Below are 25797 nucleotides of genomic sequence, written 5' to 3'. Positions count from 1 at the left end.
GAGTACCGTGGTGCACTATGTTTCTGGGTTGGCTCTGAGACCTAGAGTGGTAAACCCACCTGCGCTGTTAGAATGAGTTCATTGATGATGTGCGCTGCATGCTGACACCGATCTGGAGGGCCCATGACCTGTGCTGCTCTTTCCGGACTAATCCCGTCGTCTGTGGAATCAGATCAGAGAGGGTAAGAAAAAGCCTGAGATCAAACAACAAATAAAGTCTTGTCTCACAGTCTAAACCCTCAGAGCAGTGTGATGAGGACTGTGTACAAGTGTGCCTTTTTATATGTGTCGGAATAACTTAATCACTGTTCAAGTACAGATGACCCAGCACTTGGGAGGCTAAGGCAGGACAATAACGAACTCAAGGCCAGCCTAAGCAACACAGTAAGATCTTTGCCCCTCCCATGAAAGGTGTTTATCCTTCATTGTGGTATTAAATTATGCCTGATTGGATAAGATCAAAACAGTGTGTTTTGTAAAGAAATCTTCACTTAGCAAAATTATGAACTGGAAAAGTCATGCTGAAGTCTTCATGTATTTGATGTGTGTGGAGGTGGGGTGGCTAGAAACCACAGGCCAGAAAGAAGATCAAACCAGCACACAACTAAAAAGACATAATGACTAGGGAGGAAAAGGAGATTGTCAAAGAGAAAGAAAAAAAAATACACATGGCTAACACAGCCCACTGGTAGATCTAACACCAAACCAACCTGGTTTGAACTGGATCCTCACGCCAGCATCATTCTGGATCTTTTTGATCATTTCTCCATTTCTTCCTATGACAATCCCAACAGCAAACCTAGGCACAGACACCTAGACAGACAGACAAACCCATCAAAGCTTCTTCACATGTGACTCTGTAAAGATTTAATTTTTAAAAGTTTATTTATTCTTATCCATGCACATTGATGTTTTTTGTTTGCTTGTTTCCGAGACAAGGTTTCTGTTGTTTGGAGCCTGTCCTGGATCTAGCTCTTGTAGACCAGGCAGGCCTCGAACTCACAGAGATCCACCTGCCTCTGCCTCTTGAGTGCTGGGATTAAAGGTGTGCACTACCATCGCCCAGCGTGCTTTCATGCTTCGCCTGAATGTTTATCTGTGTGAAAGTGTCACATCTTGGAGTCAGAGACAGCTATGAGCTGTCATGTAGGTGCTGAAAATTTTAATGGGTCCTCTGGAAGAGCAGTCAGCCTATCTCTCCTGCCCAATTAAACATTTTTAATTGTGGGTGTGTGTCCTGTATGCACGTGAGCACAGGTGCCTACAGAGGCAGTGTAGAGCTAGAGTTGCAGGTGGCTCTGAACTGCTGTGTGAGTGCTGGGATCCGAATTCATGTCCTCTACAAAGAACAGCCATAGCTTTTACCTGCTGAACCACCTCTGCAGCACCTGGCCTTTCTTTTTAAAGCAAAAAATTTAAAATAATAAAGCATTTTTTTTCCTTTTAGAACAGTTTCTGTGAGATTATATTACTCAAACTATATGGGAAAAATATACAATGTGACCACAAAAGTTATAAAATAAAGCTCCTACAGAGAAAAGACTTAAAGAACATTTTATCTCCCAAATTCCACGGAACTACATACAAATATATCACACTGGCTACACCTGTGGCCTTTTAGTCTTTTGTTCTTCATCTGTAAAACTGCAGTGAAGTCACAGGCTGCAGCATTTGCCATGCAGTCACTCAGAAGTGTGGCGCCCAATGGCCTCAGATATAGTCGTGATGTTGTGGAGCGACCAGCAGCACCACCTAGACCCAGTGCCTATAGGTCACCACAGAAACTCTGTACCACTGAACAATGCCATTTGCTTCTATTGTGCTTTCTGCCTGACTCCACCTTGTCCAGCGTGGCCACTGTGAATCTGGCTCACCGCACTAGGCATGATGTTTGCACGTAGTAGCATAAATGCAAATTGTAGATCAGATTTTGACACTATTTCATTTCATCAATAAAACAAGATTCCAAGTTTTTGTTTATTTGTTTTGGTTTCTTGAGACAGGATTTCTCTGTGTTGCAGCTCTAGCTGTCCTGGAACTAGTTCTTGTAGACCAGGCTGGCCTCGAACTCACAGCCTCCCAAGTACTGGGATTAAAGGCGTGTGCCACCACTGCCTCGCAAGATTCCAAGTTTGATATAATCATGATCTATCACTGTGAAAACTTGGATTTTGGCTCCTATCTGGACATCAAGTTAACCTTTAAAGCAAAATTGTAAAAAGCAGAGGAGGGCCCAGCTCTGTAAGGCAGTTGGCTTTTCACGCTTGTTTCCCCTTCATATCCATGAGCAGTGTGTACTCTTAAGTTTTCAAGATGAAAAAAACAACATAACCAGTTTGAGACTAAGGAGCTGAAAAGTGTGACCAGAGATTTTAGCAGCACTCTTTTTTGAGACAGGATCATATCACTATGTAGCCCTGGCTGGCCTGGGCTTGTTATGTAAACCAGGCTGGCTTTAAACTCAACCTTGTTTGCCCACTGACCTGTGGGTCCAGCTCACCTCTATACTACCGCCTCCTGCTCGGGAGGTGAAATCGCCACGCACACCCCGGAAGTCAGCCTGGTCTTTCTCTCGGATGATCTCTAGGACCATTTCTCTTGCTTGCTGCACAAACAAAAACAAAAAGCACCAATGGGGAAAAATCCTGGAAAAGGACAGCACCAGGCGGAGAGCCAGGATCAGGATCAATAAGACCCAAGACTGTGAAGGTGTTCAGCTGCTGACAAGGATGAGTCTTAGGGCACATGTTCATCTACTCTAAGGTTCAAACTGTAAGAGTCGCCCACTTACTTGCAGGTGGGTAGAAAACTTTCCAGCGGCCCCAAATGTTTTTTTAGCAGAGGCTCCCTTGAGCCAGAGAACAGGCAGGAACAGGCAGCACAGGCCACAAAGACAGCTCCTGGCCCTCAGAACTCTAAGATCTGTTAGTGCCAAGGGTGGAATCTAGGACCATGCACAATCCTAGGTGCGTGGCATATGACTGAGTCACACTCCAGACCAGCTGAACTGCAGCAGTTACCAAACTCTGATTAAGACAACCTGAAAGTACGAGGCAGATCTCACTGTCCTGTTTTTCATAAGAAGTGAACTTAGTGCTTGCTTACCCTGCCTAGGACTTCAGGTTTAATGCCTTGGACTGTAGCCAAACAAAAGTAAAAGAAGTGAAGACCTTAAAACCACAATTATTTCCCTGCAAACTTATAAATAAAAGTCAATAAAATTCGGGCATTTTCCTGAAGACACTTTTCAAGAAGCTGGGGACGTATGTGTTTGTGGAGTGGTTCTACCACACAAGAAGATCCAGGCTCAACCCCAGCACTGAGTAAACTGTGACACAGTGGCTAGATACAGCAGCTCACACCTGGAAACTTGACTGGTGCAAAGAAAAGAAACAATCTGATTGTGTACCTATGTTTGTGTTGGCAGGAGGCGGCCAGAGGATCATCACAGGCGTTGCTTCTCTGGAGCTGTACCTTGATTTTTAAGAGAGGGCCTTTCACTGGCCCCAAGGTGTCCAAGGAGGCTAGGCTGGCTGACCAGAGAGTTCCCAGGATCTACCGCTCTTTACTTCCCTAAGCCAAGATTACCCAGTAATCGTATTTTAAAGAAGGTTGGAAGCTCTGGGGAAGAAAGGGCACTGAAGCAGCTGGCCTGAAGGGAGGGAGGAGCTATAGTACTGACATCCCTCCACCTAGCTCTCACCAGGACCACCCTTGAGAACAGCTGAAGGGAGAGGGAAGAGGGGAGTGAAACTGAGGGACTGGCCAACCTCACTGGATCAGAGTCCACACCCCCCTGCTTCCCCACCCCAGACAGGGTTTTTCTGCGTAGCCCTGGCTGCTCTGGAGGCTCAAAGATCTGCTTGCCTCTGCCTTTTGAGTGCTTTAATGGCATGCACCACCCAGTACCAATGCTCTTAAATAAGCATGACAGGTTAGATGCAGTAAGAAGACAGGCTGCAGATGACAGAGCACTAGAATTTCACTGACAATAAACACCCATAGACACCTAACATTTCTGTACCAGCAAGATGGAGTGTGCAGTCACAGGCTGACTCTGCTTACTCAGCACAGGAAGCTGTGTTGAGGTAAACATGCCTGGCACTTGTTTTCATCTGCACCTCCAGCTGGTCTGGATTTAAGCTGACCACAGCTCAGCAATGCTAACAATAACTTAATCATCTGCAATGTAAAAAACTAGTGTGTGCACCGTCCCGGGCAGGGGCCTGTTATGTGGCCACACATCTGGCCAGTGGCTTTGGCACTGGGCATAGCTGGAGATTACATCTCCATCACATTTCCCCAAGAGGTACCACCAGCAGTCAACAATTACCTGGGTGGTGGTGGTGTTGAATGACCCTTTCACAAGGGTCACCTAAGACCATCAGAAGACATTTACATTAGGATTCATAACAGCAGCAAAATTACAGTTATAAAGTAACAATGAGAATAATATTGTGGTTGGGGGTCAGCACAACATGAGGAACTGTGTTAAAGGATCACAGCATTAGGAAGGTCGAGAAATGCTGGGCCAGACAAATCTAACTCACAAGTTCCTTCCTACCTGCACTTTAAATGGATCTCCAGTGATGCGGAGAGGCTTGTCTGCTCCTGTGGGCAGTGGGCCATCCTGGATCATGACCATTTTCACACCTGTCCGCTCCTGTTGGGGAACATGCAACCACACAGCCGTCAATGTCATGAGAGAAAATGCACACTGCCTCAGAAAGCAGAATTGGGTCAGTTTATCCTAAGTCTATGTCTCATCTCCCAAAGGTAGAGCCTTCTCACCTGGGAATGTTGACAAATATCACCTAAGACAAAACGCCAGTGTGCCTATCCTCTTTACTCATGTCTGAACTCTAGGGAGCTGTTCCCATTGAGTGCTACACACTAAGCTATGTGTTCTGCTTATCATTAGCTGATGACAACCTGTGCCCACCATGCAATCAAGTGCTGCTGCCTCCTGGGCACAGGTGAGATGGGCTCTCAAACCACTCAAGGCTAATTGGCTGAAATGTGGGTTCTGTGATAACAAATCCTAAGCTTTTACAATTTACCCTATGTTGTAGGAGGTCTTCTACAAATCTGAGGCTTGGGGTATGACAAACAGGCCATCACTGGCAGCTGTCACATCCCAGAGTTCTGAAGTCTGCTTAAAACTCAGTATAACAGGCCGGGCGGTGGTGGCGCACGCCTTTAATCCCAGCACTCGGGAGGCAGAGGCAGGCGAATCTCTGAGTTCGAGGCCAGCCTGGTCTACAAGAGCTAGCTCCAGGACAGGCTCTAGAAACTACAGGGAAACCCTGTCTCAAAAAACCAAAAAAAAAAAAAAAACCCAAAAAAACTCAGTATAACATGCATTCAAGTGAGCATCCATTCTTGGCTCAGTGTGGCTGCCTTAGCTGGAGATGTTCAATTTCAAACATTCTTGACTGTTGAGAGTTGTCTATTCATGGCGACTCACGGAAGTCAAGGAATAGTATCTCCCAGCTCTGACTACAGTAACGTGGTCACTCTCCTTTCTATAGACAAGGACCCTGAGCACTTGAAAGTAAACAAGCACTTTGGGGCTTTTATTGTTGTTGTTTTTAGGTCCCTCCATGTAGCCCGGAGAGTTAGGACTCTCAGAGATCTACCTGCTCTGGTGTCCTGAAGTGCTGCTGGGATGCTGGGGAAAGGCGTGTGCCACGGCTGGACTTCCGTAGTCGTTTGCTCAATGTTCTGAAATAGGCTCTTACTATAGATAGCCCAAGACATTTTCTGACATACATTCTTCTCATTCTAGCCTCCAGGCCTGTGTCACCACACCTAGTTATAAACGGACCCCTCCCCCAAGACAGGGTCTCATGGAGCCAAGGAAGCCCCCAGACTCATTATGTAACCTAGGCTGGTCTTGAACTCCTTATCTTCCTGTCCTAGGCCCTCAGGTACTGAAACTCCAGGTATGTGCCCCTAGTCCATCTAAACGAGCATATTTAAGCGCACAGAATCAATGTTAACAAGGAGCAGATTTTAGAAGCCCTGACTCCAGACTCTCCCATGGTGCCTCTCCTTCCTTCCCTATGTGAGGAGAGGTTTGGAAGGGAGCCATGGCTCTATGTACCAGGTCAGTTCAGCTCAGCACCACATGGTGCTCATGTACCTGCAATTGCTTGATAGTTTCCCCTCCTTTGCCGATGACCAGACCCACTTTAGATGCAGGGATGAGAAGCTCTTGGATTGTGCTGTTGCCATCTATGTCATTGTGAAAGCCGGGTCCATTCCGACAGCGGTCCACAATCTGCCCCAGGAGCCGTTTGGCTTGTCTTTGGGAAGTAGAAAAAATCACAAGAGACCCAGCATTAAATAGATGTTTAAAGTCTTCTGGGAAGGGAAATGGTGCCGGGGAGAATGCGAAGGAGTCAAGGCAGCCCTCCATCCAGCTCCAGCTCCTGCCTCACAACCTGGGAGGTCTGAACCATTCGCCACGCTACAGAACTGTAATTCAAAAGCAGCACACACCACACCACGTCACTACAGTTTCCAGGTGGAGTCTCAAGAGCAGGCCACTGACAGACCCCATCCCTACATGTCTGCCCTCTGCTCCTGCTTGCGTCGTCACAATGTTATGCCTCCTACTTTGAATATCAGCAGCTTTGGTGGCAGAAACCTCCTCTTTATTTCTTTGCCCATCTTTCTGTTCCCTAATCCAGCATAATCCTCACAGAAAACCACTCAGCACGCTTGTTAACAAGGGTAGGAGAGAGAAGGAGCGATGAGAAAGACGGAAGAAAGCAAGGGTTAGTAACCACGCTTGTGCTCCTCAATTCCAATGTCTCCCTGTGGTCAGCAACACTGCTTTAGGACTTCCAGTTATGCCCACAACATCGCCAGTGGTTTCAGGGCACAGGGGGTAGTGTCCTGCTGCAGCTGTATTCCAGGGAACACCTGACTACTGGTCCATCCCAGTAGAGACTTGGTGCTTCACTCTACTATCTGTCTTCATTTCTGCACAACCAGTCCACCCACGTCGTATGCTGGGCCAATTTCCTTTTCTGCACCAGAATCTTCCCTGACTGTTATTTGCAGAATTTATTCTCTAAATCACACACCATCTATTTTTTGGTTCCTCTGACAGATTCAGCAACCAGACAGGCTGGCTGTGTTGGAGAAAGAGATTCCTCCTGAAGCGTAATTCTCAAGCCTCAACTCCTCTGGCAGATACAAAGTAGGACCGCTTAGAAGAGTAGGAAGGATACGCAGTCTTTTGCAGTCTTGAGCCTTTGTGTGAAGAATCGTCTTGTGGGCCCTCAGCTGCAGCAGCTTTTTAGTATTTTGCTAGTGTACTAGATTAACCTGTGCTGGAAAAAAGATGCTGCGACTCCAGCAAAACCATCCAGCTTGCCCTATAATGCACACCTGCCAGTGGTATTTATTCTGGTTCACTGCTTGCAATGTTACAGCAGAACAAGAGAATTTAAACCCATCTAGGCTCCCTGAGAAATGGAAACAATAAAACAACCCTACCTACTGAGCCAGACATAATCTCAGCTCCCCATCCCCTAGTGAAATGCTACTGTACAGACTGAAAGAGGAATGAGAACCACTCCAGCCCCCAGTCCTCCTCCCCAGGAGGTGCTTGGGTTTACGAGCCTGTGTTTGGTACAGGGCCCTGAGCAAGCATGTACCAGGACAGGAAATCAAGGCAAATTATCAGGGCTCTTGCCAAGGGGCCTTCAAAGCCCAAGGCACCTGCTGGTTGGTTCACAAGGCTCTGTGAGTGGAGCAAAGGCCACAAAGAGTGGATTCACTTGGTTCACAAATATCAGAAGGGTAAGCGGATCAGTCAGTCCAGGAAAAAGGCCTGGTGCCCAGTTCTCTGTTCCTCACAGTGATCCAGTCCCTTGACCCAGGTCTGTCTGTTCCGGTATGGGAGGTATTAACAAGGAGATTGTTGGCCAGGGTGAGTGTCCATTCCCGAGTCCCTGGTTCATGGCGGAGCCACGACAGCTGGGAAGGTCTAAGTTTGTGTGTCCGAGGTAAGAGAAGAGCTCTCCTGGCGTGGCAACCTCCCAGGCCTTTCCCCTACTGGAGGTGTGCTGTGGGGCGGATTCAGCACAGACCGACAGTCTGCAGCAACAGTTTGCCCTTCCATTTCTCCTCACTTGGGGAAGGAGGAAGAAGAGTAAAAGGAAAAAGTAAATAAAACAAACTTACTCAATACTTTCTGGGGTTCCGGTAAGTACACAGGGCCTCTCTGGAATCCCAGAACTCTCTATAAGAAGAATCAAGAAGATGAGATGTGTTGGTGGGCATCAGGCAACCATGTGCCTTTGCCGCTGTGTGTAGACTGTCTCCCTGGGGCTGGTTCCTACACCACCCCCACAGAAGCACAGTCTCCCAAAAAGACCAGTTTACTTTGCTGGGGGAGAGAACTTTAGTTCTCAACAGAGACTGAGTCCCATGGGGGAGCCAGAAGGACACAGCAGAGCTCTGAGAGTTGGTCCTAAGTGCCAAGCTCCACTCACTCTGACCTGCCCAGAGGCTCCACAGCACCTCAGTCACGTCATCATGCTTTCCTTGCTCTGTCTGCAGAGCTCTGAGTACTAGTAAGGACTTCATAAGCACATCAGGTTATTCCCGTTATTGTATCCATATCCCAAGAGATTGGCAGTAGAAATAAAGCATGGGTCCTGGACCATTTGACACAAGAGGAAAACCTTTGCTTCCAACACCCACATGAAGTTTTAGACTAACCCTAAAAACTCCTTAAAAAAAATCCTTCCTCAAAAAGCTGAAAGAGAGAACTGGGGATGCAGCGTTTCCTAGCCTATGTGAGGCTCTGTTTTCAGTCCCCAGCACTGTAAAAACGAGTAAACAAAATTCTCAAGACAAATAGCTAACAGCAATTACAGCCTTCAGACATGGCAGTGAGTATCTTATAAACAACAAACATCTTCTGCTGGAATGTCTCCAGACTCTCCCCCTCAAATGGAAAGAAGACATACTCAGATGACATAGTAAACTACAAATAAAAACTGTTCTTCAATTTGTGTCTTTCAACATCACATCATCAACACTGACCGTGTTGGGAGAGGTCCTGAAAGGTGTCTGACATACACCCAATCAGCTAGGACCCCTATTGTCCTCTCTTCACAAAGTGGAAGGGTGGCTGTACAGGGAAGCTGGGTGCAGGCCCCACTCACTATGCCTGGCATCACATTCTGGTGCAGAAAACATAGGTGCTAGCCCAGCCGGCAGTGTCAGAAGAAGCCATGATGGCCAGAGTTGATTGTTGTCCTAGAAGGCAGGCATGAACCTCATCTCCAGGTTGGCTTCTTTCTGTTCTGGTGCTCCAGTGCATAAGTGCAAAACAGACAGCAACCACACATACTTACCCTAGCTTCTATCAAAAAAGTAAACACACTGAATCTGGAAAATCTGTAACACTGATTTCTACTAAACAAATCTATGAGAAAAAGCAGTCCTTACCTGAGGCAATCTGAATTTTGCAACCAGATTCTGCTTGAATTCGTGAAATCTGCTCACCTCCCCTGCCAATAACTGCAACAAAACGAGCAGGGTCAGAATGTAACCCCTTTCCACACTTAATCATGCATGGACAGCTTAGTTAACCCAGCAAACATGTACGCTCTGCTCACAGTTCACTACGAGCTGACCTGTGGAGTCATCTCAACTCCTGGGCAGCAAAGCAACAGAAGCTGCACGTGACACCAGCAGATAACTGTACTTTAGCTGAGGTGAGCATAGCTGGGGTGGCCAGGCACAAATGCTGACTCTATTGACCCCAACAGCATTCTTCCACAGACGGCACGCTCCTACAGAGTGCAACAGACCAAGACTAAGAGAGAAGACAATGCAGATACTTACTAAATCCAACCATTTTATCAGGTACTTTGAATTCTTCTGTTATTACTGCCCTAAAAACAAACAATGTTTTTAAAGAATAAGTCAGAATTCAAAATTCTGCAACCACCTTAGATCCCCAAGATTAAAAGCTTACAACAAATCATGCTGATTTTGCCCTTTCAGGCACACGGAGAGTATCATTTCCAAGTCCCTTTCGTCAAGCAAGCCTCAAGAACACCCAAGTCTCCCTCTCTGGTCAGAGGAGAAACATCCAGATTCTTTAACCAACTCCTTCTACATACAGGTGTGATCTCATGGCGGGGGCCTCCCAGATGGGCTGTCAACCCCAGGACAGTTAAAGATCTGCTAGGATTTAGAAAGAGGTTCAGACATCTATTAGGGTGTGCTCTCTAGATAAAAACAGGGCCAACTTTTTGGATCTCCCGATCTTTTTGTTTCCTGGCTTCTCTCCAATATACCTATGTCTTCTAAGGTAGTATGTGCCCAAGAAAACCAGCATCCTGCAGAGCCTAATCAGTGCTGGCCAGGCCAGTATAATCGCTTCCCTCATGCTGTGAGAGACTCTTGTTAAATATGATCCTGTCCATCAGGTGCCTTCAAAAAAACAAAAAAAGACTCCACTGGCTCTTTCAAATAAACTTTGAAATGTAGCATGCAGTGTATTGAGGACAATATCCAATTGCCCAGCACCCCGGAAAGCAATTAAATCTAAACATTTACCTTAGGGGATGCTAAATACAAGTAGTTTTAAAAAAAGCATACATTTTTAAGTATCTCCCACACAGCTAGATTTTTAGTTATCAGAGAAAGGATCAGATACAGTGCATGTTTTTAGGGGAGTGCAGCACTTAGAAGAAATCCAACAGCATAAACAGCACTGCCACCACATCACTGGGACAGGAGCCACCCTCAGCTGTGTACAGGGGGATCTTTCCCCGTCTCTCTCCGTCTTGGGCAATACAGGCATGCTTCACCCAATCCTAATGGGTCCAATTCCCTGCACCCAAAAGCCCTCAAGACCTAACAACCCCCCAAAGAGGCTAGGCCTGTCAGGATGTGTGTCAGCGCAGCTGCCAGGGCCAGGCATCTGCCTGTCTATGGAGCACAAGCTGTCCACAGGAATCGACTAGATTGCCATCTACACAAGCACACTGGGTGATGTCAGGACTGGGTCAGCCCTGTATGGGGTGCTTGCCTAGCATGCTTGCTTGCAGTCTTACACACATCCCCAGCCCCGGAAACAAAACCAATCCCAACAAGATCCCTTAAACAACATACACAGTGGAGAATACCATAGAGCTGGGCAATTCCTCAGTCCTCGCAAATAACTCTGGCAATCAGTCTCAATCTCTAACTCCCCTCTAATCACCCTCTATGTATCTCTGGCTGGCCTGGAACTTCCTATGTAGACCAAACTAGTCCTGGAATCAAAGACATCTCATCTACGCCTCACGAGGGCAGGCACAGTCATATGACACCACACCCAGCTCAAAGGTTCTCTTCTAAAGGCAAGGCTGAAACTGGTCTAAGGCACTAAGAATAGGCACTCTGGAAAAGTAACATGCTAATTACAGTTTAACAGGAAATGCTTATCAGCATTTCATACTAACAACCTAACATAAGTTATTTTAACTCATTAATAAACAAAACAATGCAAACAAAAAAATGAGTCTAAACCTTCCATTTAACTGACTCTTGGTGATGTTTAGAATCCCCAGCATTCATGTAGAACACGGAGGGCAGAACTGTGTCACTGGCAGTGCAGATTAAGGACATAACTGACAGTTACAGTCTGCAGAGGAGAAGCAGCACAGTTTCCTGGGCACGTTCCCCCTTCCTGTAGGTGATGCTACAATCAGATACTCTTATCGCACAGATGGGCCCTTTTAGAGCAAAGGTCTTTTAATCTAAATCCTCAACTTACTGGAAGGCTATGGGGGAAGAGAGGGAGAGAAGAAACTAGGCACTAAAGCCAAGATTTTCCAACAATCCCAATCCCAGGCACATCCTGCTTCTGAAGCCCCACACACTCTCTTCACCGAGAACTGCATTCTTCTTCTGTGAAGAGGCTGAGATCCCTAGGCACTAGCAGATTCACAAAACCAGCAGGACAATGCACTCCCTCCTTTCAAATTTAATCTACAGTGGAAGAGAGCAACTCCACCATTGTGAAAGTCTCTTGAGGCCCAACAGGGGCTGGCTTAGTGCCTCAGTCAGTCTGCTCCTCTGTTTTGGAGAGGGCTGGCAGAAACCATGGGTCTTAAGGAAATCTAGCCCCTGGCTTCCCACACTCCCAACCTCTGACTTGCTAACACTCCAGTGCAGATGGTGGATCAATAAACAATTAGAAATGATCAATAAATAATAAAACATAACCCACTGCTTACCTTTGATGTACCAAGGCCCCTAACTGGTTACCTACTGTGGCAAAGAGAAAGAGAAAAGAAAAATCAAAGCATTAGTACGGATAAACTAACTTCATCCTTACCCGCATTCTTACTGTTCAGGGGGTGGGAGGAAGGCAGAAAAAAAGCAAACAGTAATTTAGGCTCAGTGGCTGAAATGAATGCGTTATGTGATATGAAACAGGAGGGGACGTCTTGTTCAACAGTCTCTAACCCAGTGTCCAGCTGAACGAAGGATAAGAAATTGATCTGTGTGTCCACATGCTGAGAGGCCTAGGAAGGAAGCCTGTCTGTCTAAATCCTGCCCGCTCCCTACTGCTTGGCATCCAAACCCAACATAGATACACCAGGTCTTCCTGCTCTTTTAAGAGCAAATGAGAAGATTTCTCTCCTTGGATGCACTACTGAGGACGGCTCCATGGCAGCCGTAGTCACTAAGAACACGCACACATGTCCCTGTTCCGTCACCCCCACCCCACCTAGAACAGCACCAGAAAGGACCAGGTTCCTCCTCCTGCTGCAGCTTCTCTAGTCCATTTCACAGAGCTGAGTGCCAACAGGCTCTCACTGTTAGAACTGACTCTGCAAACCACATTCCCAGAGTGGCTCTGCCAAGCTCCCTGGTCTAGTTTCTGTCTCTCAGCTATTGATGCGCCCCTCCTTCACCAGCCATCAGCAGAAACGGTTCCGTGTTGTTTCTCTTCTGGAAAATGCAGTTTAAGAAATACAGTCAGCAGACAAAGGGAGACTATAAACCCAAGAACTGAATGGACCTTTCGAGATGCGAAAAGAGCATTCAAAAATGTGTCTCTGGGGAAAGCGGGAAAGCATCAATCACACCAACGTCTGGAAAAGTGAGAAGGCTTAAGAAGGCCAACTGCTGTTTCCTGTCCAGTTTCCCCTGCCATCCTCTGGACAGTTAGAGGCCCATAAAGAGACAAACAAAAGCAAACCAGATCATGACATCCTAAAAGGAGAGAAAGCAGAGAAACAATATAGCAAAAGTAAACTACTGAGTTCATTGAAGCTATTGATCCAGAAAAAAAATACCATATTCCATCTGGATCAATAGCAAGATGACAGTCTGCAACCAAAGCACAGACACTGCACACTGTTAGTCGCTTATCTCAGGGGAAGAGAATTGTTTTTAATTGACTCCTAAAACTTTATCCTTACCCAATGCTCGATTTTCATTCACATGAAAACTGGACACTCTCCAGCTTAGGAGAGGAATCCCCATCATTGGCTTTGCCAAAAACTGTCCACCACCAAAATACCAAAGAGAAGGGCGAGGGTAGAGGCTTGTGGGGCTGCACAGCTGCTCTAGCCCCGTAACTCCAGCACTCAAGAGGCTGAGCCAGCCTTAGTTGCACACACAGATTTCAAGGAGAGCCTGGGCTAAGAAAGTTTAGCTTCCTCGATTTCCATCAGAATTCCTCTCCTTGAGGATGAAGAGTCCACTGAATACAGGAAGAACTAAACACCCGCAAGTGAATGCAGTCCTCAGTGAAAGCTGCATGAAGACTGTGGGTCCCTGGCTCAGAGAAGCCACAGGAACACATATATCAAAGGGCAACTTGGCCACAAAAGAATCCTGTGAGACTCACCGGAACACTCTGGAGCTTCTGTTCAAACACCATTCAACGACAGCCTGTGCTCACGGCAACAGAAATTCCTTTTTGTTGGCAAAGGTACATGTCACGCTCATGGCATCATTCTGTTTCCCTGACACTCGGAGGAGCTCCCAAACACTGGAACCAAACCTGCACACACCACCACTCCCAAATACACAGCCTTCAAGGGCCACAGCAAAGGAAAAGACCAGACTTCATCAAGTCAGTATTTGGCCTCAGGCAGGCTGAGAAGCCCAGATTCTCTTCCCTCTCCACGCAAGGACAACGTGCGGCTACACATGTGTGGTTCCATGCATCTATCCTATTGGGTGCCTAAAATGGAACTGACAGTAAGAAGGGACACTGGGTACTGTACATGCAATTAACATGCTCCTCTTGGGTCTCCTCTGACCTCCTGAGGAAAGGGTCACACTAAGGAGGCATCTCACTCCCCGAGTCTCCTCAGCTCAATTCCAGCATACATGCACACATAGGGTGGTCCTCACTGACTCCACACCAAACAATGGAAACTGCCTGGGATGCTGAGGGAGAATGAACTTCTCAGCTATGAGGCAGCTGACAATAAGAAATTATTTCTGAAGAGTAACATTGCCAATTTCAGCAATAACCTTAAAAGGTACCTTGTTTTTGTCCCTTGAAAAGAAATGCTAGGAAAGTATCACTGGCCAACTAACCAACTTTATAACAAGCAGCAACTTGAATAATCATCTGTTCCTGCCCCCAGACACCAGGTACTTGGGTAGATACCAGCGTGTGGCTCCAGAGAGAAAAATGACAGGATTTTTATGCTCAGCAAAAACAAAACCATTTTTTCTTCAGATTTTTGTTTTCAGTCTGCTGCATCTGTATCCAAGAGCACTTTCCCGTGTAGTGCAGGCTTCATGGAGGTTGAGGTCACCGGTGCACACTCCAGATTAACAGGCCCTCGAGCTCCTGGGAGTGCTGGGACTGCACACTTTATACTGCTATGCTGCCATGCTCTCACACAAGTGCTTTACCCACTGAGCCACCTCCCCAGCCCTCCTCTTGGTTTCTCAACATTCCTTTCCATGCTCTGCCCCCGCCCCCAGTTGTTTCTTCTAACCATAACTGGCCCTTTCCTCCTCTCAGTTAAGGACAGTGATACCCAGGTGGCTGAGGGGGACACAAAGGCTTCCTGTGTCCTATATAGCAACTCCTGTCCCAAACCACAGAGCACTTCTTTGCTGAGCCCAGCTGAAAAGCCTTGGGCAAGTAATCTATTACTGATTTTGCCAACTATTTTTTTGTTTGCTTGTTTGTCTTGTTTTTCTGAGACAGGCTTTATCCATACAGCCCTGGCTGTCCTGGAACGCACTCTGTAGACCAAGCAGCTCTTGAATTCAGAGATCCACCTGCCTCTGCCTCCTGAGTGCTGAGATGAAAGTTATGAACTACCATGCCTAGCCTCCAATTACTTGCTTTTGAGAACTGAGGGTCTAGGCTAGGCTGGTGTACTTGATGACACCCTCAACAAAGAAAGAACAGGCAGCTATTTAACGCATGCCTGCCCTGACCCTCAGCTTTCTCATTTTCTGAAGACACCCTCATTCCCCCCCCCACCCCCATGCAACTGCCTGCCAACTTCCATGAACATGTCATTTTTTTTTCTGGACCCTAACTAAAAAGGCATGGTTCTTTCTTCCTCTTCCACATTTATTTCCTACTAGCAGCTTTGAGAGTTATAGCCTGTATATTCTGCAGTTTCTCTCAGACTGGAATAAACTGGCCTGCAATCTTCAAACAAAATACAAATTAAGAATGAGGCGGGCACATGCCTGCTAATCCATCACTTTGGAGGTGAAGAAAGCAGCAGGAGTTTGAAGCTACCATCAAAAACTGCAAGTTCAAGTTTGTTTCAGCATCATTCTTGTTCACGAGTAGAAAGGACCACCAGCATCAGCTTTATGAGGCACTGCCCCTGCTGCCCCTGCTTTCCCCACCCCAGGGAGATGCTGTCATTAGCAGCCTTCCAGGGCAGAGCACAGGACACCTGCACACTCACTCCAGCTGCCTGGATCTACATGGGCTCTGCATGTGGTTCTACCATTTATCCTGGCACTTTCATATCATTGTTTAGAAGGTGCTGAGGATGGAACCCAGACTCTCCTGCATACTAGGCCAGTATATAACCACTGAGTTGTTCCTCATCCTGTAATATCATTTGTTATTCCTCACCTACAACTATTAAACACATTCAGGTGCTTAAGAGTCCAGTGTACACTAACTCAATGGGAGAGTCAAAGATGAATAAGAACCTGTACCCCTCCGCCAGTAAACCCTTAAAGCCAAGGCCTGACCCACGAGGCAACAGAGTAACAGTGAACGATAGTGGTCTGAGGCTATCGACATAGCACTAAGCTTTCCTCCCATGATTAATATCGGGGCCCAGCTTTCTTAAAAACCAATTTATAACACAGTGAGGGCTTACATTTCATCCGTTATTTCAGTTATGTGTGCATGTTAATGTGTATAATGACTAGTTCTGATGGAAACAGGATTTAACTCACTCATGAGAATAGTTTGTTTGTTTTTGTTTTTTGAGACAGGGTTTCTCTATAGCTTTGGAGCCTATACTGGAACTTGCTCTTGTAGACCAGGCTAGCCCTGAACTCACAGAGATCCTCCTGTCTCTGCCTCTCACGTCCTGGGATTGAAGGCGTGCACCACCACCACCCGGTGGGTGATAGTTTTAAAAGTAAAAGCGTTTCCTTTCTTTTTTGTGGCAGTGCAGGAGATTGTACTTAGGGCCTCAGCCTAGCTCTAGCACTGAGCTACAGTCTCAACCCTTAAAAACGTCTTGTTACAGTTCTCAAGGATAGTCTCATGACAGAGCTGTCATTGACTGCAACCCATCCAGCTCCTAAACACTAGGGCTAAGCCTAGATGAAGACTGTTTCTAGAAGAAAGTCACATCAACCTTGCAATCTAACACCAAGTAGGAAAGCACCAACCGAGGCTGGGGGACTAGATGAAGGCAGAGCAGAGAAGCAGCAGTTGAGCAGGCTGCTGCAGAAGCAGAGGCTGACAGCCAGGCAAGGGGATCTGGGGCTGAGGAGAAAACCCTAACAGCTCTGGGAGCTGCCCACTTCAGCACGAGCAAACGTCTGACAGGAAAGCACTGCAACTGAGAGCAGGGATTTCCAAAGTTGATGGACTGTCAAAGACGGAGACCATGTGGGTCACAGCCTTCAGAGTGAAGGGTTTGAGAGTTTGGGACCACGGTTCATCAAGATGACTTACCTATCATAAAGTCTGATGACCTGAATTTGATCCACGAGCCCACATGTAAATGTAAATAGAGTCCTCTGACCTCTGTGCACACCACAAGTACACCACACATACAGTAAGAGTGATGAGTGGTGCTGGCGAGATGGCTCAGAGGTTAAGTACATCGACCGCTGCTCTTCCAGAGGACTGAGTTCTATCCCAGCAACCACGGTGGCTCACAGCCACCTGTAGTGGGATCTGATGCCTTCTTTTGACACAAAGGTGTACATGCAGATAGAGCACTCATATACATTAAATAAATAAATCTAAAAAGAGAAAGTGATGAGTGCGTGACTGACTGACTGAGCAACATGATGAACCCAATTCCTGCTTCTGCCTCAAAAAGACTAAGAGGCCAGGGAAGAACTGAGGCAGGCCTGGAGAGCTGAGCTGCTGTCCTGCAGGACTAAGCGGGCTTAAGAGGCCATCTCAAGGGATGGAGGTGGCTCAGAGGTTAAGAGCATTGGCTGCTCTTAAAAAGACCTGGGTTCGCCGGGCGGTGGTGGCGCACGCCTTTAATCCCAGCACTCGGAAGGCAGAGGCAGGCGGATCTCTGTGAGTTCGAGACCAGCCTGGTCTACAAGAGCTAGTTCCAGGACAGGCTCCAAAGCCACAGAGAAACCCTGTCTCGAAAAACCAAAAAAAAAAAAAGACCTGGGTTCAATCCCAGCACCCACTAACAACTGTCTGTAACTCAGTTCAAGGGGATCTAACACCGCCACACACTCACAAATATGCAGGTAAAACACCAATGTATATAAAATTTTAAAAGTCATTAAAAAACATGGAAGTCATCAGAGGGAGTGCTCACAACTGCCATTCCCTAGAATGTACTGACCTGTTCCTTTCCATACAGAACACTTCTGACTGTATGGCCCTGTATATGCTTAATTCTCTCTCCTTCTACACAGGACACAGCTTCCCAGATCTGACCTAATGACCTTATTCCTAGTCACTGGGAAGTGAGAAGATGAGGTTGAGACCAAGACTAGGCCCAATTTTCAGGGTTCTTGCTCAGCTCATCAGAAAACCCAAATTCCAAACTTGGAGAGCAACGAAGAAAAATAAACGATGTTCCTAAGCCATTTAACAAAGAGGATTATTTGATCAAACTGTAATGCATAGTGCACACCGCCTGAGGGTAATGTCTTGTTCCTTATAATGTCAAGTATAGTCGGTTGTGAGGAGGCAAGTGTGCAGAGGTACGGGGGGCCTAGGAGGATGCAGTTGCACTCTCCCTGATACTTCCGTACTAAGAAAGCAACCATGAAGAGGAAGGGCAAGGGAGCTAGCTATACTGGTGAGTTGTCTGTCCTCAAGGACCTACTCACCAACAGGAGACACAGAAAGTGTGTGTTTCAGAAGGAGGTAAGAAGGCAGACATGGTAGTGCATGTCTGTAGTCCCTGGGAAGTAGAGACAGTGGGGTTAGGAAGAACTTCATCCACCTCCAAATTGTTATATAACCCAAGATGAAGTCCTTCTTAACCTTATACATGGCAATTTGAAGGCCAGCCTATGCTATCCTCTAACAAACAAATGCCAAGTGGGCATGGTAGCACTTGCCTTTTGATCTCAGCACCCAGGAGGCAAAGACAGGTGGATCTCTGAGTTCTGGGCTAGTCTGTTCTTCACAGTGAGTTTCAGGATAGCCAGGGATACAAAGTGAGACTATCTCAAAAACCAAACCAAACAAATAAAAGAAGTGAAAATACATGCATTATAGTAAGGACGTGGGATTTTGTGTAAGAGTCTGGTCTTCCCTTGAGATTCTGTCTCCAGCACCCATATCTGCTTGTTATGCTGTACTTTTTAACTGATAAATTCAGAATGTTTACTGATTTCTTTCAAGCAGGAGAAAAATATCCTAAAAGTGCCAGAGGGTTTTACTAGCAAATATTTAGGAATCCCCTATGCAAAAGACCACATGGCTCAACTTTTCGCACTTCGATTCCACAGGCTGAACTGCTAGACAGGACTGGGCAAACTGTAAAGTGATTGATCACGATTTCTGGGAACACTGGGCTAGAGATATCTATCATCCATTAAGAAGATCTGTGCTCAGAGTCAGACAACTCCATTTTATTTTTGTATTGACGTCCCACAGGAACAAACAAAGCACAAAGCCCTGGAAAAGGAAGAGGTCTCTCCTAGTCACTCTCCTCACTTGGGCAAAACTGCCCTTAACACACTCAGCCACACCAGATCTAAGAAATCTACAAAAACAGAGAGAACATAGGGCACACTTAGCAGCAGCAATTTAAAAGGTTACCTGCATCTGACAACCCTGAGGTGAACTTCTGTGTGAGATCACAAACAGTTTGTCTTTTTTGTTTGTTTTGTTTTAGGAGACAGGGTTTCTCTGGGTAGCCCTGGCTCTCCTGGATCTCAGTTTGTAGACCAGGCTGGCCTTGAACTCCCAGAGATCCTCCTTCCTCTGACACCCCAAATACTGGGACCTTTAGTCCCATGGCTTTTAGCATGTGCCTTTAGCATGTGCCATCACTGCCCATCTTTTGTTTTTGTTTCTTTTAATGTATTTTGCATGCATGCATGCACAGATGCACTGTGGAGTTCAAAGGACAAATTATGGCAATCAATTCTCTCTTTCCATGGACTGACCTCAGGTCATCAGGTGCTAAGCTATCTATCTCCATAGCCCATGAACTGTTTGTTTTGTTTTTAAATTGACAAGAAATTTCACTCTCAAGAGTCTGGAGTCAGAAGAGTCAGCCTCAAAAGACAGGCTGGCGTCAAACGCACAGAGATCCACCTGCCTCTACCTCCCAAGTGCTGAGATTAAAGGTGTGCGCCACCACTGCTCGGTGAAACCCTGCCTTAAAACAAACGAACGAATGAACACGCAAGTCAAGCATAGCTGCTTATGCATTTAACACCAACACTCAATATGCAGAGGCAAGTACATCTCTGAATTTAAGGCCAGCCTGGTCTGCATAGTGAGTTCCAGGCCAGCCAGAGTGATGTACAAAGAGCCTGTCTCAAAACAAACAAAACACACACATTCTTTTGAAAAGGAGGTTACACAACACAATATTCTAAACTTTGGTGGGCTTTTCCCTCTTAACACACCACAGAAGTATCTACACACAATTGGCTATGTACGCAGATCAACAGAAAGCAAGTAGAACACAGTCCCAGCAGCTATATGCAAACCATGAGTAATTCTGTGCACTTCGCCACCCTCACAGTGTGCTCCACAGAAGAAAGGACAAAGCAAGTGTGAACTCTGTGACCAACAGAAGGGTGGAGCACAAGTGACAGACACTGAATTGGAAATATAAACCAACAAATGAATGAAAATGGATGCTTCTAGAAAGTCTGTCACACATGAACGTATCTGGGGACTATCGGGGAAGATGATGGCTCGGAGATGGGTGAGAAAGATGGATGGGAATATGGTTAAAGTATGTAAAATGTACATCTAAAAATATCACCATGGAACCTAGTAAGTACATGCTGATTAAAAAAAAATTCAACAACAACCACACACCAGAAACAAATGGGAATGGTAAAAAGCTGGCAGAGACTGGAAAGGTCACTAATATGCCCTTTCTTAGAGGTCAACTCAACTATAGCTTCCCCAGGACTTGCACCAAATCTTAGTATTTCACAAAAGTAGTAACTTCAATTCCTATGCAAGTGCCAAAGGAACTGAGAACTAAATCAAACGCAATTCTCAAATGGGTCAAATTACTTCCAAGTGGACGCTGAGGCCAAGTCTTTACTGTGGAGCCCAGCTGAAAAGATTCCTGTATTATCAAGGCAAATAGGAACTCAAATGCCAGCCAATTGCTAAGAAAAATCACCCTAACTACTTGCTCTTCCCGTTCCTCTAAGAATGTGATGCTGGAGAACTGCTCAGAAACGGCTGACAAAGACTCAAAATAACTGGCAGGTTCACTGCCATCAAAAAGGTGAGCGCTTACAGCAACCTACCTCCGTCATCCAGGGGCCGCTTCTGTGCTCCATATCCGTACACCGAGGGGTCCACCAGGGGTGTGGAATTATTCAAGTGAGGAATTGAATCAATTTTAGCAGCAATCTACAGAGAGAAATCAAATTTAAATACTTGGTAGCAAGTCCTAGTTGTATTCTGGGGGAAGACGGTGTTTTCTTTCAGGGGATGTGACCCCATTTCTCCATCTGGACCATTTTCTCTGGCAGGCCAAACATTTCACCTGTTGAATTTTCTTTGGTTTTGTCACTTTAGAAATTAACTCCCATACATTGTCTTCTAAAATTTAATTCAGGGGGAGAAGAGGTGTATGCGGAGGACAAGCTACAGCTGTTGGTTTTCTTGTTCTACCACTGGAGGTCCACAGTTCAGACTCACATTGCCTCTACCTGCTAAGCCATCTCACCACCACCTAAGAAAACCAGGACTTTTAGCCACCTTAATGTATATGCCACATCTTTCAGAGTTCTTTTGTTTTAGACAAGATGCCCTCCATACCCTCAAACTAAGGGCAGTCCTCTGCCTCAGCCACCTGACCGCTGCTATTGTAAGCATGAATGTCACACCTGGCACTGGGCCATCTTAATTTTAAAAGCAGCCTCAAACATTCATAGCACATAGTAAAAATGGCCCAAAGTGGATTAGCAAGATAGCTCAGAAGGTAAAGAGCTTGCCACCCAAGCCTGACAATGTCAATTTGACCCCAGAAGACACATGACCATGGAAAGAAAAAACATTTCATAAGCTGTCCTCTGACTTCCACATGTACACACATACCACACACATACACAAAATTATTTTTATTTTACGTTTATGGGTGTTTTGCCTACACATGTATCTGTGTACCACGAGTACCTGGTGCCCTCAGATGTCATAAGAGGGTGTTAGATCCCCTGGAACTAAAGTTGCAGATGGTTGTGAGGAGCAATGTGGGTACTGGGAATGAACCTGGATCACCTGGAAGAGCAGCCAATGCTCTTAACAGTCAAGCCATCTCTCTACATAATAACTTTTTAAAATGACCCCAAGGATTGGGAGGAACTCAATCAAAAGCTTCCTGTGCTTGCACAAAGTCTGGTTGCCCACTTTTGGGTATATATCCAAAGAATGCTCAACTGTGCCACAAGAACATGCGCTCAACTATGTTCATAGCAGCATTGTTTGTCATAGCCAGAACCTGGAAACAACCTAAGTGCCCCTCGACCAAAGAATGGATAAGGAAAATTTGGTACATTTACACAATGGAGTACTACACAGCTGAAAAAAATGACATCTTGAAATTTGCAGGCAAATGGATGGAGCTAGAAAACATCATTTTGAATGAGGTAACCCAGACCCAGAAAGACAATTATCACATGTACTCACTCATGAGTGGTTTTTAAACATAAAGCAAAGAAAACCAGCCTACAAATCACAATCCCAGAGAACCTAGACAACAATGAGGACCCTAAGAGAAACATGCATAGATCTACTCTACACGGGAAGTATAAAAAGACAAGATCTCCTGAGTAAATTGGGAGCATGGGGACCATGGGAGAGGACTGAAGGGGAGGGGAGCAGAGAAAAATGTGGAGCTCAATAAAAACGAATAAGAAAGAAAAAGTTTGGTTGCCAGCATTCATGGCAGGTGGCTTACAATGATCTTTAACTCTAACTCCAGGAAATCTGACCTTCTTCTGGCTTTGGTGGACACATAGACATATAATAAAAACAAATCTTTTAAAACATTAATTTAAAAATGACTTCCAGGGGCTGGAGAGATGGCTCAGTGGTTAAGAGCATTGCCTGCTCTTCCAGAGGTCCTGAGTTCAATTCCCAGCAACCACATGGTGGCTCACAACCATCTGTAATGAGATCTGGTGCCCTCTTCTGGCCTGCAGACATACACACAGAATATTGTATACATAATAAATAAATATTTAAAAAAAAATGACTTCCAGTCATATGGCAATGGTGCACACCTTTAATCCCAGCACTTGGGAGGCAGAGGCCAGCCTGATCTATATAGTGAGATCCAGGACAGCCAGGGTTACACAGAGAAACCCTGCCTCAGAACCAAAATAAATAAATAAAACAAACACAAATAAATTAATAACCCCCAAAGAGGTAAAGGGGTCCAAACAGTACGCACCCTGAATACAGACAGGATCCAACCATAAGCCTGGACCTTAGGCAGGCTATTTCCCTTCCTTTTGGAAGATGCCTCTGGTTTCCAGATTTTTGCTGGCTTGAGATTTTTGCTCGGCCTCCAAGAGCTGGGACTGCAGATGTTTACCACCACACCTGGCCATTGCTTTTTGAGTCAGGGTCTCATGTAATCTAGGCTGGCCTGGAACTCACAACACAGCCCAGGCTAAACTCACACTGACCACCCTCCTACCTCCTGAGTGCTGGGACTGCAGGTGTGTACTATGACACCCAGCTTCCTTCCTTATCTGCTGGTCTTACAAGTAGCTGGAATGAGTGTCACTATGATTTCCTATTGCTCATTTTATTGAATCAACAAGCATCCTTCTATATTGTAATGGAGGTTTTTGCATTTGTTCTAAATTTATGATTGTTTTGGTTTTCTATAATTTGGGAAATTACCACTGAGATGGTGATCTGAATGAGAATGGCCCGCAAAAGGCTCATATATTTGAATGCTTGGTCACCACGGAGTAGCTGGTACTATTTGAAAGGATTAGAAGAATTGAGGGCGTGCCCTTATTTGAGTAGGTATGGCATTATTAAAGGAAATATTAACACTGGAGTGGGGTTTGAGTTTTCTTTTTTGTTGTTGTTTTTCGAGACAGAATTTCTCTGTGTAGCTCTGGTTGTCCTGGAACTCACTTTGTAGACCAGTCTGGCCTTGAACTCATAGCTCTGTCTGCCTCTTCCTCCCAAGTGCTGGGATTAAAGGTCTGGGCCACCACTGACAAACTGGCTTTGAGGTGTTTTTTTTGTTTGTTTGTTTGTTTTTTTGGTTTTTCGAGACAGGGTTTCTCTGCAGCTTTAGAGCCTGTCCTGGAACTAGCTCTTGTAGACCAGGCTGGCCTCGAACTCACAGAAATCCGCCTGCCTCTGCCTCCCGAGTGCTGGGATTAAAGGCGTGCGCCACCACCGCCCGGCCTGGCTTTGAGTTTTTAAAAGCCCATGCTACACCCAAGGTTTTTCTCTCTCTCTCTGCCTATGGATCAAGATATAGCTCTCAAGCATTTCTCCAGCATCATGCTGCCATGTTCCCCACCATGATGATAATGGAGTAAACTGGTGAAACTATAAGCAAGCCACCATTTAAATGCTTTCCTTTATGAGTTGCCTTGGTCAGGGTGCCTCTTCACAGCAACAAAAAATGACTAAGACAATATTATGTATATAGCATATAATAATATGGGATAACAGTTAAATAGACTAGAGCCAAGTATGGCAGTCGTGTCTGTAATCCCAGCACTAGGAAGGCTGAAGTAGGACTGCCAGGAGTTCCAGGCTAGCCTGAGTTACATTGTAAGACACTGTCTCAAAACAAACAAGCAAGCACGTAAACAAAAGCAGGTTGGAAAGACGGCACATCAGTTAAGAGCTCTTACAGAGGACCTGAGTTTGGTTCCCAGCACCTATGGTGGGTGGCTTACAATTACCTGGGGATCTGACACCTCTGGCCTCCGAGGACACCTGTATGCATGTACACAAACCCACACACAGATACAAATGCATATACATAATAAAAATAAATTGTTTTACAACAAAAATGCAAGAAAGCAAATGAACAACAACAAAAAACACCACCAAAGTAGGAATATTGCAAATTTAAGGCCAAACTGGACTATATAAGGTAGGCATTAACTCAGTTGAGCCCGGAGCTTTGCAAATGCAAGGCAAGTGCTCTACCACTGCACTACACCCCCAGCTCTAACGAGAACTTGCTTCAAAAACACCCCAAACAAATTTACAAAACAAGATCCACTGTTGTTATAGGATATCCTTCTATATGCTGTGAATATGTGCTGCTGTCATTGGTTGACAATAAAGCTATCTGGCCAATGGTGAGACAGAATAAGGTAGGCTATACAATCAAACTGAAGATGGAGATGAAGAAGGGAAGAAGCAAAGAGTCTGGACAGATGCTGTGATCTGTCCAAGAAGCAAAACGTGAAAGACCCGATAGCCATGGGTCACATGGTGAAGCATAAAATAATAGAAATGGGTTAATTTAAATGTAAGAGCTAGCTAGCAATAAGTCTAAACCATTGGCCAGCACTTATAATTAATATAAGCCTCCGAGTGGTAATTTGGGAAGCAACTGCCAGGTATAATTGGGCGAATGGGATGGAAAGTTCTGCTACTGGTTACATATGGCACCCAAACACTCAGTGAGAATTTCCTCATATAAACCCCGAAAAAGCTTAAAAAAAAACAAAACAAAAAAATAACAACAAAAAAGGATTCTAACACACAAAAGAACAGAGGCAAGCACAGCTTCTTGGTAGCAACATTTTCTTGGGCAGGTTCTTTTTGCTAGTGGTAAGCAGAGGCACAGCTCCTTTAAGACGAGGCTTCCTGGTTTGTACTGGTGGCACGGCCCCAACAGCTTCACAGAGTTGAGGCAGTAAGCATGACTCTCGCGGTATCTCTGCCATGAA

At 45.7% G+C, this 25797-nt stretch overlaps 1 protein-coding gene across 7 annotated transcripts in view; it reads right to left on the bottom strand.

The window, feature by feature from the left end:
• Fubp3 (far upstream element binding protein 3) overlaps positions 1–25797 on the bottom strand; it is a 54046-nt gene that overhangs the window by 12093 nt on the left and 16156 nt on the right. For 6 of the 7 annotated variants that reach the window (XR_005286117.1, XM_038335769.1, XM_038335770.1 and 3 more), the window contains 10 exons: positions 21157–21262; positions 12261–12294; positions 9874–9923; positions 9475–9546; positions 8200–8257; positions 6146–6308; positions 4565–4663; positions 2501–2605; positions 711–813; positions 60–160 (listed from right to left, as the gene is read on the bottom strand). Coding sequence is in view for 6 of the 7 variants with exons in the window: in XM_038335769.1 (XP_038191697.1) it covers positions 60–160; positions 711–813; positions 2501–2605; positions 4565–4663; positions 6146–6308; positions 8200–8257; positions 9475–9546; positions 9874–9923; positions 12261–12294; positions 21157–21262 (891 nt within the window). In the remaining variant the exon portion in view is untranslated. The remainder of the gene's footprint in view (positions 1–59; positions 161–710; positions 814–2500; positions 2606–4564; positions 4664–6145; positions 6309–8199; positions 8258–9474; positions 9547–9873; positions 9924–12260; positions 12295–21156; positions 21263–25797) is intronic. The other variant, XM_038335771.1, reaches the window with a different exon arrangement.

The sequence above is a fragment of the Arvicola amphibius genome, chromosome 7 (genome assembly GCF_903992535.2).
Source record: "Arvicola amphibius chromosome 7, mArvAmp1.2, whole genome shotgun sequence".
Taxonomy (NCBI): domain Eukaryota; kingdom Metazoa; phylum Chordata; class Mammalia; order Rodentia; family Cricetidae; genus Arvicola; species Arvicola amphibius.
This window is presented reverse-complemented; position numbering and strand designations above follow the sequence as displayed.